The following is a 13245-nucleotide window of genomic DNA, read 5'->3' as shown; positions in this document are numbered from 1 at the left end:
TGTGTGTGTTGATGTCATTTGTTCTGCATGTTTGAAAGAATCAATCAAATCAAATCAAATCAAAATTATGTACTTAAGTTCTTAAAGACCTTGAAAACTCTTTGCTCCATTTCATTCTGGAAAATGTAGTGAGTAGCATCTTTGTTCTGGCATCAGTTTGGAGCAGGAAAAGGTCAGAATCAACTTGTTACCTCTCATTGATCAGTCACTCTTTGTGATACAAAGATGATAAATGCAGTTAAATGCCATTAAAATTGAAGATAATGGAACTGTAAATCTACATTCTTAAAAGCGTCTGACTGTTGATGCTTTACTGAATTGACTGTATGCACACACTGAATATGTTTATTTTTTTGCACCCAGGGTGAGGCACTTTTCTTCTGGTTTATTGTCCAGTTTAGTCTATCTTCGACCACTGACTGGCTCTATAAATTACTTGGGTTCATATTAGTCAATAAGAATTACTGAACAGCATACAGTATATTGAGGTAATGAATCATCTGCAGATTAAGTCACCAGCATCATAACATTAAGCCTTAAGCACTAATTATAGTTAGATATCCAAGGTTTATATTGGTGTTGTTTAGGTGTTTGTTGTGTACCTCCACAGCCACTGGGAACTTAGATATTCCAGATGTTTCTTCTGACACGGATGTGGTCTGCGGTTTTCATTTCCAGTTTAAAGAAAAGCAGTGGCCTGTGGTTTTTGTTGTTATTTTTGGCAGTTCTGCCCAGAATTCCTTCTTCTCACTAAAAACCTAAAGTGCTACATTTTTTCAAAAGTAAGCAGAAACTTTGAAAATCTTGTCTCTTATTACAGTTTCTCTTTCTGTTAACATTTCTCTTTTCTTTGGAAGTAAAATTTCCATCGGTAGAAAAAATCCTTGGGGTTGTGAGAGAGTCCTCTGCCAGCATGAACAGATCTCTCTATTAGGAAAACACTGTGTGTTGATGCCTGTTATCATACCTGTGGCTGTTGTTGTGGAAATTGGTTGGGTTTGTACAGTGAGTCCTAATGTCCAGTCACACATCTGTCTTGAGTTACAACAAAAGGGAAAGGAAAACCAGACAGTGTTGTATAAAATGAAAGGATCATATTTTCCTATGGTAATTCATTCTGTCTTTGAACCAAATGTAGAGTCCAGTGCCAGCTCCTCATTGACGTGTTATGGGTGTTTCCCAGTACATTGTTTTAGGCACTTAGAAGCCTTCACAGGTTGTCCCCTTATGCAGGATCTGTTTGTGTTTTTATTAGTAACACTAACATTTCTCACAGCGACACAGTGGTTAGCAAGAAGGTTCCGGGTTTGAGCTCGGGCCGACCTGGGGCCTTTCTCCCTGTGCCTGTGTGGGTTCTCTCCAGGTACTCTGGCTCCTTTACCACAGTCCAAAGACGTGCAGCTTAGATTGACTGGTGACTCTAAATTGCCCATAGGAGTGTGTGTGGTTGTCTGTCTCTAAGTGTCAGCCCTGTCACAGACTAGCGACCTGTCCAGGGTGGACCCCACCTCTTGCCCAATGTCAGCTGGGATTGGCTCCAGCCCCCCACAACCTTGTAACCAAGCGGTATAGATAATGGATGGATGGATTGAACATTTCTTATAGACAAAGTATAGTTTTATCATCTATGCTGTTTTTTATTATGATAATTACATGGCAGTTTCTGCAGAAATGTGTGGTAGTGTTCTTTGAATGACTGCTGCTTGTCTTGGAATAATTCAAACTTACTGGAAAAATTACTGGAAATATTAGGATACCCCATTTACTCCACATGCACTGAAGAATGATGCAGTTTGCATCTTTGCTTTGATTTTTTTTCTCTAAAAATGTTCTGGCAATCTTTCAGTAGGCAAATGGGAGGCTGTACAGATGTTCCCAGTGTAACTCCATGGTATGAAAGTAGTCTAAGACTGTCCCATGGGCATGACAGTGTACTAAAATTATTCCCAGCCTTGCAATCTTTCATCTTTTTAACCGTAGGCGTTTATATTTGCATACACACTCACACAAGCAGGGAATGATGTGCATATGTTGAACTTTAATATCCTAGTGTGTGTGTGTGTGTGTATACACATATAATGTAGTTATACATGTCGTCAGACCCTGGTGAATTAATATGAAAGGCAGCTTGTAAAGGAGTTTGATAATGACTTAATGATACATAAATGAGTGGGATCACACAAGACTTAATATTCTTAGTCTTGTGACATGCAACTGGATACTTGTATTTTCTGGGTAATCAGGCATACCTCTGCTTGGAGAGACTACTGCAGCTTAAACTTTTCTTTCTAGATAGACACACCTAGTTTGTGTGCTGAACAAAGTCCAGCTCCCACATGTCCAAGCTGTAAGGCATTAGAGTGGAAAGAGGAAGACTAAGAGGTACTGGAGATTGCATTCATTTGCCAGACTCCTTCAAGGATGAAAGAAGAAAGCTGAACATGAATGAAAAGAATAGTAAACAGTTGAATAGTTTTTTTTATCTAAATGTTTTTACGAGCCATCTGGGGTGGTTCTGGTCATGGAGTCGAGCCAAATTATAGTAAGATGGCCCCTCTCTACCATAGCTACTATAGTGTAAATAGGTTTGATTTAAGAACTGTTAACTCTTGGGCTGTGGCCATGCAACATGCTGAGCCTGCCAGGATTAGCTTGATGGCACCAAGTAATTTTAAAGGGAATAGATTAAAGTCACTGTTTTAGTAGTCTGGACGGGGCATTTATAAAGCACTAAAATGGTAGGACATTACATAGGACCGTGGACAGCACTCCACTCTAAACATTTGCTCTTTTAAGCTTATATTATTAAAATAACAAAAGATGATTGGATAAAAGAAATGGCAGTCAGCTGTAAAGCTCATCCAAGAAACAGTTTGTTTTGCTGTTTCCCTGTTTAATGACATAGAGGGATCCTCCTTGCTGTTTGCTGTCGTCTTTGCCAAATATTTTTCAAATCAGAGGGTCACTAGCCAAAACCACTGGATGTAATAAAATGAAATGCAGATGATCTCATGGAAGACATCAGAGACTGTAAGGTTGAATTGGATTTGTCATGAGGAAGCAGAGTAGCACTCAGAGCATCTTGTGTTTCAGCTGTATTTAATTGAAATAGTTGTTAGTAGATACTTGTCACTGAAAATATTTTTTTATTAAACAAAAGGTTTAATTTATTAAAATACTTTACTTAGTTAGACAATAAAAACTCATTGTACATATCCAGTCAGGTGCATAAGTATTTATAAGGACCTCTGAAAATGGGGGACTATGAATAAAAATGGCTGTAATTCCTAAACAGCTAATGTAATTTTTGTGAAACCTCTTCAATTAACACTGAACATCTACACTTTTAAAACATAGTGACTGCTTCAGTTCAAATCCATTGTGGTGGTGTGTAGAGGCAAGATTTTAAGAAATTGTCCTTGTCCAAATACACCTGACTGTATTTTTCCCCCACTGTGAATTAATATGTGTGGTTATTAAAGTCTTAACTTACATCATAGTAAATATGTGTGTTAAAATATATACACATATATATATATATATATATATATATATATATATATATATATATATATATATACACCACACACACACACACACACACACACACACATAGACATACAATTTCACATAGGCACTTACAGGAAAATAGATATGTAAAATTTGGAATCTTAAATAGTAAATGTGCTGGTGTCTTGGTCTTCTGAACCAGACTGAGATTGCGTTTGATTATGCGTGTTGAGTGCGATCTCCACTGCCGGCTCCTCGGTGACGTGTCTCGGGGGTCTCCCGAGCCGCTGTCCAATGTGCTTAGCAGCCTTGAGCACATGTCCTCTGAAGGAGGATCCAATGAAGGCATAGAGGACCGGGTTAATACAGGCGTGGCTCAGTGCTAAGCTCTCTGTCACTTGATGAGCACGATCCAGGCCTTTGCTGACTTCACAGTCGGTCACGAGCATGTAGATGACATCCATTGCTCGGCACAGCTTGACCACGTTGTAGGGCAGCTGGGTGAGCAGGAATACAGCCACTACAGCCAACAGGACCCGCAAGGCGCGCCACTTCCGGTCTCTCTGTACCCCAGCTGCCCGGCTCAGTGCCCATCCCACCCAGCAGTAGCACACCACCATGACCAAGAAAGGTAGCACAAATCTAAGGGTCACCTCCACCAACTGCAGGGCCGCCTTCGCAGGACGGGCCATGCTGGCTGGGTAGATGGCTACACAGGCCATTCTGTGATGATGGGAGTGCTTCACTGTGGAGAAGATCAGTTCAGGAAGGCCAAGCAAGCTTGCAACAGTCCACAATGACAGGCATACCAGGTACCAGAGTCTCCTCACCCGAGGACCTGTCCCAGTCCTGCCTGTTGGATTTTGGACTACAGAACGGTAGCGATCCACACTGACACATGCCAGGAGCAGCATTCCACAGCTGAAGTTGGTACTGTAGAGGAAGGAGGTGAGCTTGCAAGCTACTGAACCCAACCTCCAGCCATGGACAGCATCGGCTGCCCAGAAGGGCAGGGTGAAGAGAAGCAGCAGGTCCGAAAAGGCAAGGTTAAGGATGCACACATCTGTCAGGGTTCGTAGTCGCAACCGTGATGTGTAGACCACCACTACCAGGGCATTCCCAGCCAGACCCACCACCAGAACCAGGGTGTAGATGACTGGGAGAAAGATGCTGGCAAACGACCGCACTGCCTCTTTGTCACAGATGCCGTGTTCATAATTGTAATCATAACTGTCAGTTAAGTTGAAGTTCTCTTCGTCATAATAGTAATCTTCCATTTTTTGCTGTAGAGGAAAAAAAGGTACAGTTTAAGGAAACATTTGTTTTATTTTCAAGTGGGAAGACATTTCACTTTGCCCTGTTTTACCTGCTCATATTGTGATGCACTGTATAGCCCATTCATGTAATGTGTTATTTAACAAAACAAGAATGTAAACCATGAGCTCCTTTTCATTGGAAACAGGAAAGTGAAGGAATCTCTCCTGCATGGTTTCCCTAAAGGCTTAAGTCCTCTGTGTCTGAGCTATATGTGGGCATGAATAACCCCAGTTAACACAGCTCTGATGGGAAAAAAAGCAGACAAGAGACACGCAGGGCTTCTAACTTTTTTTTTCTTTGTTAGTTTGTATTTTGTCGGATATCAAGTAATCTACAGACTTTAGAAATGTGATCTTTTGGATAACCACTCCTTGTAATTGCAACAAAGAAAATATTTGATCATGATTCATTATAAAGCTGGCATCTATTCCCTAATGTAAACAGTATCCATGAGCTGCACTGTATCCACAGCTTGTAAATCTTATATGATCCATGAACACTGATTCCTGTGTACGTCTCCTGTTAGTTTAGTTTTCTTTCTTCTGATGATTAACGGTAATTTGTTTGTGGGAGAAAAGAAAAATGGGGAATGTGTGGAGAGGAGGATGAAGATGACTAAAACCTGTTGCTAGATTCAAATTCAGGATGGTCCTTGTCTGTGGTGTATATGTTATATGCTGCTTCAACATGACGCCCTTTTGAAGAATGAGTCATTGTGTTGCCCTCCCCAGTTATTCTCTCCAGATGGAAATGTTGTGTCTACTGAGAACCAGTAATTACAGTACTGTGTGTGGGTGTACATGTTGGCGCTTAGTGTTTCCTATTGAAAAGAGGGAATTCTCACTGGAGATCTTAACAAGCATGATCAAGTTGGGTTGGAATCAGTATTTATACTTTGTTTGTATATCCATTACTACTGTGTATTTTGTATTTTAGTCAACTCACTAACAAGTGGAAGTTAAAAAACTGAAATCCAATGGCAAAACACATGACGTGATGAATGGTGGAATTCCTGGCTGTGGATCAGGAATGCACGGAATATTTTGCATCTCGGGAATACTGTGATAAAGATGACAACAGTCATGAGAAAAGTGCCCAAGTTTGTTATATAATAATCTGGTGAATGGGAGGAGTAGGACTTACTGAAACAGATGGTCACTCTGAAAAATGTCGAGTATTCTCCAGCTGTCAACAGCTGCACTTCATATGTGGGGGGGAGTGTTATGGGGATCCAAGTTTTTACATTTCTGTGGTGGTTCTTTATAAGTTATATACAGAAGTTATTGACAGTACTGATGAACATCATATATATTTAACTAAATTATAGTGATTTCATTTAAATGCAGTGTCATTGCTTTGTGTACAAATTAAAGATGTAAACAAACCTTTAATAGCATTGGAAAAGCATTAAATTTAGCTGTTGAGGGTTGTTTTATTTATTAAAAGATTTGTTAGTCAGTTTAGGAGTGTTAGATTTCACATTTCAGTTAAAAATTGTGATTGAAATTCATTTTATAAAAAAAAACTGGATTTGAGATTAAAGTGCCATTTATTTTGACAACAGAGATGTAACCTAAAATGTTGTGACTGAATAGAAAAGGGCAAAGCAACAAGGAGACAAACTGGCAAAACTAAGACAGCAGGCTCAGTTTAGTTTTAATGACCTCATCTGGTTATTGTGATGTCATAAAATATTCAGGACTTTGACTGTTAGTCTAACACTAAAGTGAACCTTTGATTATATAGTCCATAATAGTAAGCGTAATAAGTAAATGTAAAACATAGTTGCCTGAATTAATATTCTTAATACGAACATGGAAAATAAAATTACATGTTCAAAAAAAAAATCAATTTCAAGTCAGTTTTATTTGTATAGTGGCAAATCACAGCAAACGTCTCATGACTCATTTTATATGCAGGTCTACCAGTGCATAATGTGGCAAAGGAGACATTTCACTGTTTTTGTTATAGTTCGACGTGTAGTTAAAAGTGTAAAAACAAATAAAATAGAGCGGTGTGGAAGTTAGTGAGATTTTCTTACCTTCTGTCTGTTCCTTTTTGTAAAGCTGAAGATATTAACCCTTTTGTAATCACACTCAAATGGTTGTTGTGTATCCTGAGAGAAGCTGTATATGCAGTGAGGGACTGACGTGACTGATCTCTCTTCCCGCCCCACTCCTCTGTGGCACTCGCTTTATCACGTAGCTCTGCATGAAGTGTGTGCGTGCGTGTGCGTGTGTCACGTTGCTGGCTAGACTTTCTGTTTTTATATGCCACAGTACTGTACAGACCAAAGCTGTTTCAGTCTCAGATATCACACAAAGTGTCCTGGCTGTTGTCAGTGTAAGAAAAGAAATGAGAAAAGGAGGATATATAATAATGTCTCAAGATGTTTGTGTTGTGTGGTCTGCTGGGATCCTGCCAGGTTGTTATAGCATGCTGTGGACGTTCTTGAGCAACAGCACTCACGTTAGCAAGGATAATATGAACTAAGCCATTTTGTTTTGGATACTTTTAACTTGGAGGTTATGGCACAGTAGTATTTTAATTTCCTGGATTTCTCTTATAATTAATACAGTTTCCTTATTTCAGCTTCTTCAAAAGTGGTAGACTTGCTTGTAATCCTCCTCTCATTCTTTCCATGTGTGTCTGGTTATAAATAACATGAATAAAAATGCTTAAAGCAAAACGATTTGGGAACAGAAATAAATAAAAGCCTACTTACATAAAAAGCCAAAGTTGGTAAAATGAAAGGCCATTCATTTGTTTAAAGTCAACCATACTGATGTGAAAGTTACTTCTTTAAATTCAACAACATAAAATATTTGGCTGTTAGATTCTCAGAAAGACAGATTATTTGGACTGAGGACATTGTATTTTCATTCCAGCCTTGATAGGACACGTATGGGCATGTTGGTCAGATGACAGGAGGGCTCACCTTGTGCCATGGTCCATGAGACTTGTGTAAGGGTTCATAGGAAAAATCTAATCCTGCCTCCGAGCCCAATGGGCTTTTTTGGATGTGGTTATTGATGCAGTTGGATGAAAACCTTTTTGTGCCTTTGTTACAGTGTAAATGTAAAAGATGTAGTGTTTGTTTTAACTTCTGGAATCAGAGGAGTTTAAAGACTAAACATGTCAGATTGTGTTTGTGTTTACATGCTGTGATTCTGAGGCTGTGAACATTTAGTGACTATTGATGCCTTGTCTGTAGCTGTCTGGTGTCTTTATGAGTTTTCCTTAGGGGACGGTTTTGCCACTTGGGTAGAAATATAAACAGGAAGAAAGACCACTGGGGACCACGACTCTGCCTTAGTGATCCAAGGCCATGTGGACCTCCATGTGGACCCCCAAACAGAGTATTCTGCATTAGGCCCCTTCATGCTCTGTGCATAGCTGTGGGATTAATGATCATCATCACTTCATTTTCACTGCATCTAGTTTTGGCCATAGCTTGTTAAACTGCTCTTCATGATATCTATATGATGTTGCCCTCTAGTGGGAGGTTTCTCTGGTTTTTATATGTTTTTGTAGCCATAAAAGATTTTTTTTCCCAGAAATTACATCTTCATTTTCTCTCCAACAAATGAGATCTGAGTTATTAAAAAGTGGAAAGAATTTAACTCAGGAAATGTGAATCAACCCATTGCTGTCTCAGCTGGCCGTTGTCATGCCATCAATCTGTCACAAGCTCCATCTGTGTTTGACGCCCCCGAGTCAGCAAGACACATTATGTCCGGCCATCCTGAGGTCACTGAGTGGTTACGGGCAGAGTCAGACTATGACAAGTTGTTTATCACGTTGTTTGTCTTTGGCTGTTTCCCGCAGGTGCAGGCAATCCCAAATGCAACGTGGCCATCGTGATGTGTAGGAGCAGTCCTAAGGATGTTAGCAGCAGGTCAGTAGAATAGTCATGTGCTGACGACTGTGTGTGTGTGTGTGTGTGTGTGTGTGTGTGTGTGTGTGTGTGTGTGTACGTGCGTGCGTGCATGTGGGTGTGTGTGTGCGTGAATTATCTGTATGTGCAAGGTTTCAAGGTTCTGATGTGATGTTTTTAACCACAAGCTTTATTGTTTTTGTTAGCATTATTCTAGTTGGAACAAGTGTTAGTCTTCAGGTTTTATATACATTATATTAATTATACTAACATTTAATTTACTTATTTCTGTGCTTGTCTACATACTTTTGCACTTTACTTGAGAGGCATGTAATGGAATTTTCGCAGGGATATATTGTGTACCTCCCAGCAGGCATGTATTTGAACACCAGTACTCAGTGTTTCTGCCTAAGGATTTGTGTCATGTAGAAAAGAAAAATGTCATCAGTTTAATCTTGTTGATACATGTCTGTTAAAAATCGGCTGACATGTAACTGGCACTAATCCAGTGCTCGCCAGTTACAAACATTTAGGACATTAATGAAAAAAATGTAAGGCACAACCACACCCAAGATATGTAATACTTATTTCCTTCTTTGTTGCCACAGCAGTGTAACAGAAAGAAACACACCCAACATGTTTGCAAAGAGTGAAATAAATCAGGGTTTCAGATTCTCACCAGCAGCAGCTGTACAATTTATCATATTTAAAGCAGAATTAAAAATGGTTATTGTGGAGCTATAGATTAAAGAAACTGTTAAAAGAAAAAAAGGTAATGTGTCATTCCTCTAAAGCTTTGGTTATACTTGTTCCGTAGGCATGGCCATCACAGTATGATCCTCGTACCTATGGACACACCAGGCGTAAAGCGCATCAGACCACTTACCGTGTTTGGACAGGATGGTAGGATCACGCCTGTTATTACATCTCCATGTCCTGTTTTAATTCAGTTGTAATTAGCTTTTTTAAAAATCTTTTTACATGACAAATGAGCTTCCTGATCTAATTTAACCAAATTTCTCTGTTTCTGTTCTCAGATGCTATCCATGGTGGCCACTTTGAAGTCCACTTTGAAAACGTGCATGTTCCTGTTTCCAACATTATTCTGGGTGAGGCTGCAGTGTTTGTTTTCTCTTACACACTCACATTATCTAAAGAAGCACACCACACCAATAAAGCCATAAAATTATAGGACTCCTTATCTTAGCTTTATTGTATTTAGACAACACCAACAATTATGTATAACATGTCTCTAGGACAGATTTCCCTCCAGTGGTGATTCATGGTATCTGTCATATCCCACTGTGTTTGTTACCAGGAGAGGGCAAGGGATTTGAGATTGCCCAGGGCCGTCTGGGGCCAGGCAGGTTACACCACTGTATGAGGGCTGTTGGCGTGGCAGAGCTGGCACTGGAGATGCTCTGCCAGCGGGCTGCTACCAGGAGCACGTTTGGAAAGAAACTGTACCAACATGTGAGTAAAAATACACCCGGAGAGCGAACCCATACTCGTATACATTATGTTGAGCTCTTTCATGCTGCTGCCACCTAGTGGGCTGATTTGCAAATGCACTCAAGTTAATGTGTGTTGTCTGTGTATCTAGGAAGTTGTTGCTCACCAGATAGCAGAGTGCCGTGTGATGATAGAACAGACCCGCCTGCTGACTCTACATGCTGCTCATGCACTGGATACAGTGGGCAGCCGGGCTGCTCGCAAGCAGGTACAACTGTTGATTGTTTAAATTTTGATATAGTACTTGTGCACTGTATCGTACTTGTACAAGTACATGGTTAATCTTTATAGTGTGTTTTGCAGTTATTCAAGTAAACCATTTTATAACTACAAAAAAAAACTTCAGATGTGGTTCCACTGCCAACTAGGTTGAACAATGACAAAAGTAAATTTGTTTTTCATCAGCACAGCTGTGAACAGTTCATTTCTTTGGACATTGCACTGAGAGAAAATAGTGTGCACAAACAGCACACTCAAACTGAGTACACAAAAAATGTTTTGAGTATATTCTGTTTTGCCACCTTTGTAATGTACACACACTATACTGTAAATGCTAAGATTACTTAAGTATGGTAGCATTTATGTGAAGCATAGCACCAGTTTTTTTTTCTCAAGCCCTTTGTTCTTCATTTCTTTTCTGCTTCCCAGATATCTATGATAAAGGTGGCAGCAGCTAGGATGGCCTGTAAGGTGGTGGACTGTGCAATACAGGTATATGGAGGTGCAGGTGTGTCCGGGGACTTCCCACTAGCACAGATGTAAGTCTCTCTTTTTCATACAAATGAGACTGAGCATTAATACATTTTCTGCTTCACACCTTTAATGCCACTTTCTTTCTTTCTTAGGTATTCATACGTTCGGACCCTGCGCATTGCTGATGGACCAGATGAAGTGCACCTCACCTCCATTGCTCATCTAGAACTGAGGGATCAACTAAAGAAGGCTACGGCCAAACTGTGAAGCAGCACCACTTCCACTAAATTACATACACTACTACAGTGCCTTGCTCAGAGTGTCTGCTGGCAGGGAAGCTGATTTTAATTTCTCTGTTGTGAATTTAATTTTGCTACCAAATTACTGTTGAGACTGATTTAGAATTGTGTGGATTCTGAGTCAATATATTGGGTAACTTGGTGGTTAACACTACTGACTGTAGTACAGCAGGACGGGGTTCGATTAGGGGGTAGGTAGAGAGGAGTTAGAGAAGATGGGAGATCCCCTGCTTTTTTTAAATGCGTTTTAAAACACTTTTTAAAAAGGTGTTAAACACTTTTAAAACACAAAACATTTAAAAAAAAAAAAAGAGGATCTCCTATCTTGTATTGGTAGGCGGATGTGTGCATGTATGTGGCTGTAACTATGGACGTGTGTAAATATGTTAAAAGAATCAATAAAGAATGAACTTTCCAATATCCATGTCTGTCTGTTCATCACACCTTTCTCCGTGTTACCTCCTCTAGGAGCTTATTGTCCATCTTGCTGCTTTCAGAGACTCCACTACCAGGAGGTTCTTAGTCTTAGTCATGATCTTCAGTCTCAGGCTTTTGTAGACTGTCGGAAAATCATCAGTAGTTTCTTTCATTACAACATCCAAAAGTAACACAAACTTGTGGTGCTTCCTACTCTGGGATAATGACCAATAGCAGAAGGCAGGTAAAGTTCCGGATGTATCATTGTGCATCGGGCCGATTGGCGCAGTGGGTAACACCGCTGACTGCTGGCCCGACAGGTCGCGGTTCATTTCTCTGTTAAGGCATAATAGCTTGTTTTGTGAGGATTTTGATCCTTGTGCAATGACTTTAGGTGATAAGAGGAGTCAGTAAACGTTCCGAATGTTTCCTTGTATGCAAGCGGATGGCGCAGTGGTTAACGCCACAGACTGTGGTACGGCAGACCGTGGGTTCGAGCCTGTTCGCTGAGCTACATACACAACAAAAACGATGCAGTTCAGTGTGGGGATGTCATCCTCCACGGCAGGTGGGTGTCCGCAGCCGGAAATGGAAAATGAAGTGTGTGCATAGGAGGTAGCGGTCCTTCCTCCTCCGCAATAAGAGAAGGGGAAGGTACTTTTTTTTTCTAAAAAGAGCTAAACAAAAAAGTCTTTTCTTACTCTCTCACTAACCCCTCTTCTATCCTCCGCTTCCCCACATTTTCCTCACCCCTTCTCCTCTCCTCTCCTTCATGGTGCAGGTGCCCCAACCGTGAACGCCCACCGGTGCTCGTCATGCTTTTGGAAGTATCTATGCTCGGTGAACTGGCATGAACCCACGACCTGCCGTACCACAGTCAGTGGCCTTAACCATTGTACCAGTCGCCTGCTTACTGGAACATCTTCGGAACTTTTACTGGCTCCTGTTATCGGTTAATGTGATTGCACATACGTTAAAATCACACTGACAAAACAAGGTACAGTGTCTTGACAGGGGAGGCAAACCCGGACCTACTATTCTGCAGTCAGTGGCTTTAATCACTGTTCTAACACATGTTTAGAACTTTTCCTGGCTTCTGCTATTGGTCTGCATGGAGTACAAAATACCGGAGGTCTGGCTGCTTTTGGATGTTGTAGTGAAAGAGACTGTTGTTGATTTTCCGACAACATAGAAAAAGCCTGAGATTGAAGGTCATGACTAAGAACCTCCGTGGCCACTGAGTGGAGTGTCTTCGCCTTACACACGGGTAACCTGTCACTTTTTCCTTTTGACTTCTAAATAAGTCTGCAACTAATAATAATGTTGAGAAAACAATCTCATCGCAAGTTCCACTTAGCAGCTTTTCTGGAGCTTTCGATCAAATCATACGGCCTCATTTGTCATGGAGCATTTGAAAGCTTTTTGTCCATGCTGGCACAATGTGAAGAAATAACTTAGGACAGGGACACATCTGGCCCAGCTGTCAATACAAGCTTTTGCTCCTTTGACAGTTTGATGTTTCTTTAACTGGCACAGCAGAACCAGCTCCAGTCCTTTGGCCTCTGGATACATGATTAAGTTAAAGCTGTAGAAACCTGCAGTCCCTGTCTCTTATCCACC

At 40.6% G+C, this 13245-nt stretch overlaps 2 protein-coding genes across 2 annotated transcripts in view; one reads left to right on the top strand and one right to left on the bottom strand.

Annotated features, from left to right (window-relative positions):
- The window catches only part of acad11 (acyl-CoA dehydrogenase family, member 11), a 25829-nt gene extending 14203 nt beyond the window's left edge, over positions 1-11626 (top strand). The window contains exons 14-20 of the mRNA XM_020602236.1: positions 8656-8725; positions 9522-9607; positions 9742-9813; positions 10023-10177; positions 10308-10424; positions 10865-10974; positions 11062-11626. Of these exons, the coding sequence (XP_020457892.1) occupies positions 8656-8725; positions 9522-9607; positions 9742-9813; positions 10023-10177; positions 10308-10424; positions 10865-10974; positions 11062-11176 (725 nt within the window). The 3' untranslated portion in view covers positions 11177-11626. The remainder of the gene's footprint in view (positions 1-8655; positions 8726-9521; positions 9608-9741; positions 9814-10022; positions 10178-10307; positions 10425-10864; positions 10975-11061) is intronic.
- On the bottom strand, positions 3576-7014 carry ackr4b (atypical chemokine receptor 4b). The gene is made up of 2 exons (XM_020602241.1): positions 6869-7014; positions 3576-4793 (listed from the first exon to the last, which is right to left on the bottom strand). The coding sequence occupies exon 2, from the start codon at positions 4785-4787 to the stop codon at positions 3672-3674; it is 1116 nt and encodes a 371-aa protein (XP_020457897.1). The 5' UTR covers positions 4788-4793; positions 6869-7014; the 3' UTR covers positions 3576-3671.
- Positions 11627-13245: the final 1619 nt, after the last annotated feature.

This window comes from Monopterus albus, unplaced genomic scaffold (genome assembly GCF_001952655.1).
Source record: "Monopterus albus unplaced genomic scaffold, M_albus_1.0 scaffold55.1, whole genome shotgun sequence".
Taxonomy (NCBI): domain Eukaryota; kingdom Metazoa; phylum Chordata; class Actinopteri; order Synbranchiformes; family Synbranchidae; genus Monopterus; species Monopterus albus.
The sequence above is the reverse complement of the archived record's forward strand: the minus strand, read 5'-3'. Positions and strand labels throughout refer to the sequence as shown.

Excerpts from the sequence above, each read along its gene's own strand:
- ackr4b (XM_020602241.1), bottom strand. The coding sequence starts at position 4,787 with ATGGAAGATTACTATTATGACGAAGAGAACTTCAACTTAACTGACAGT.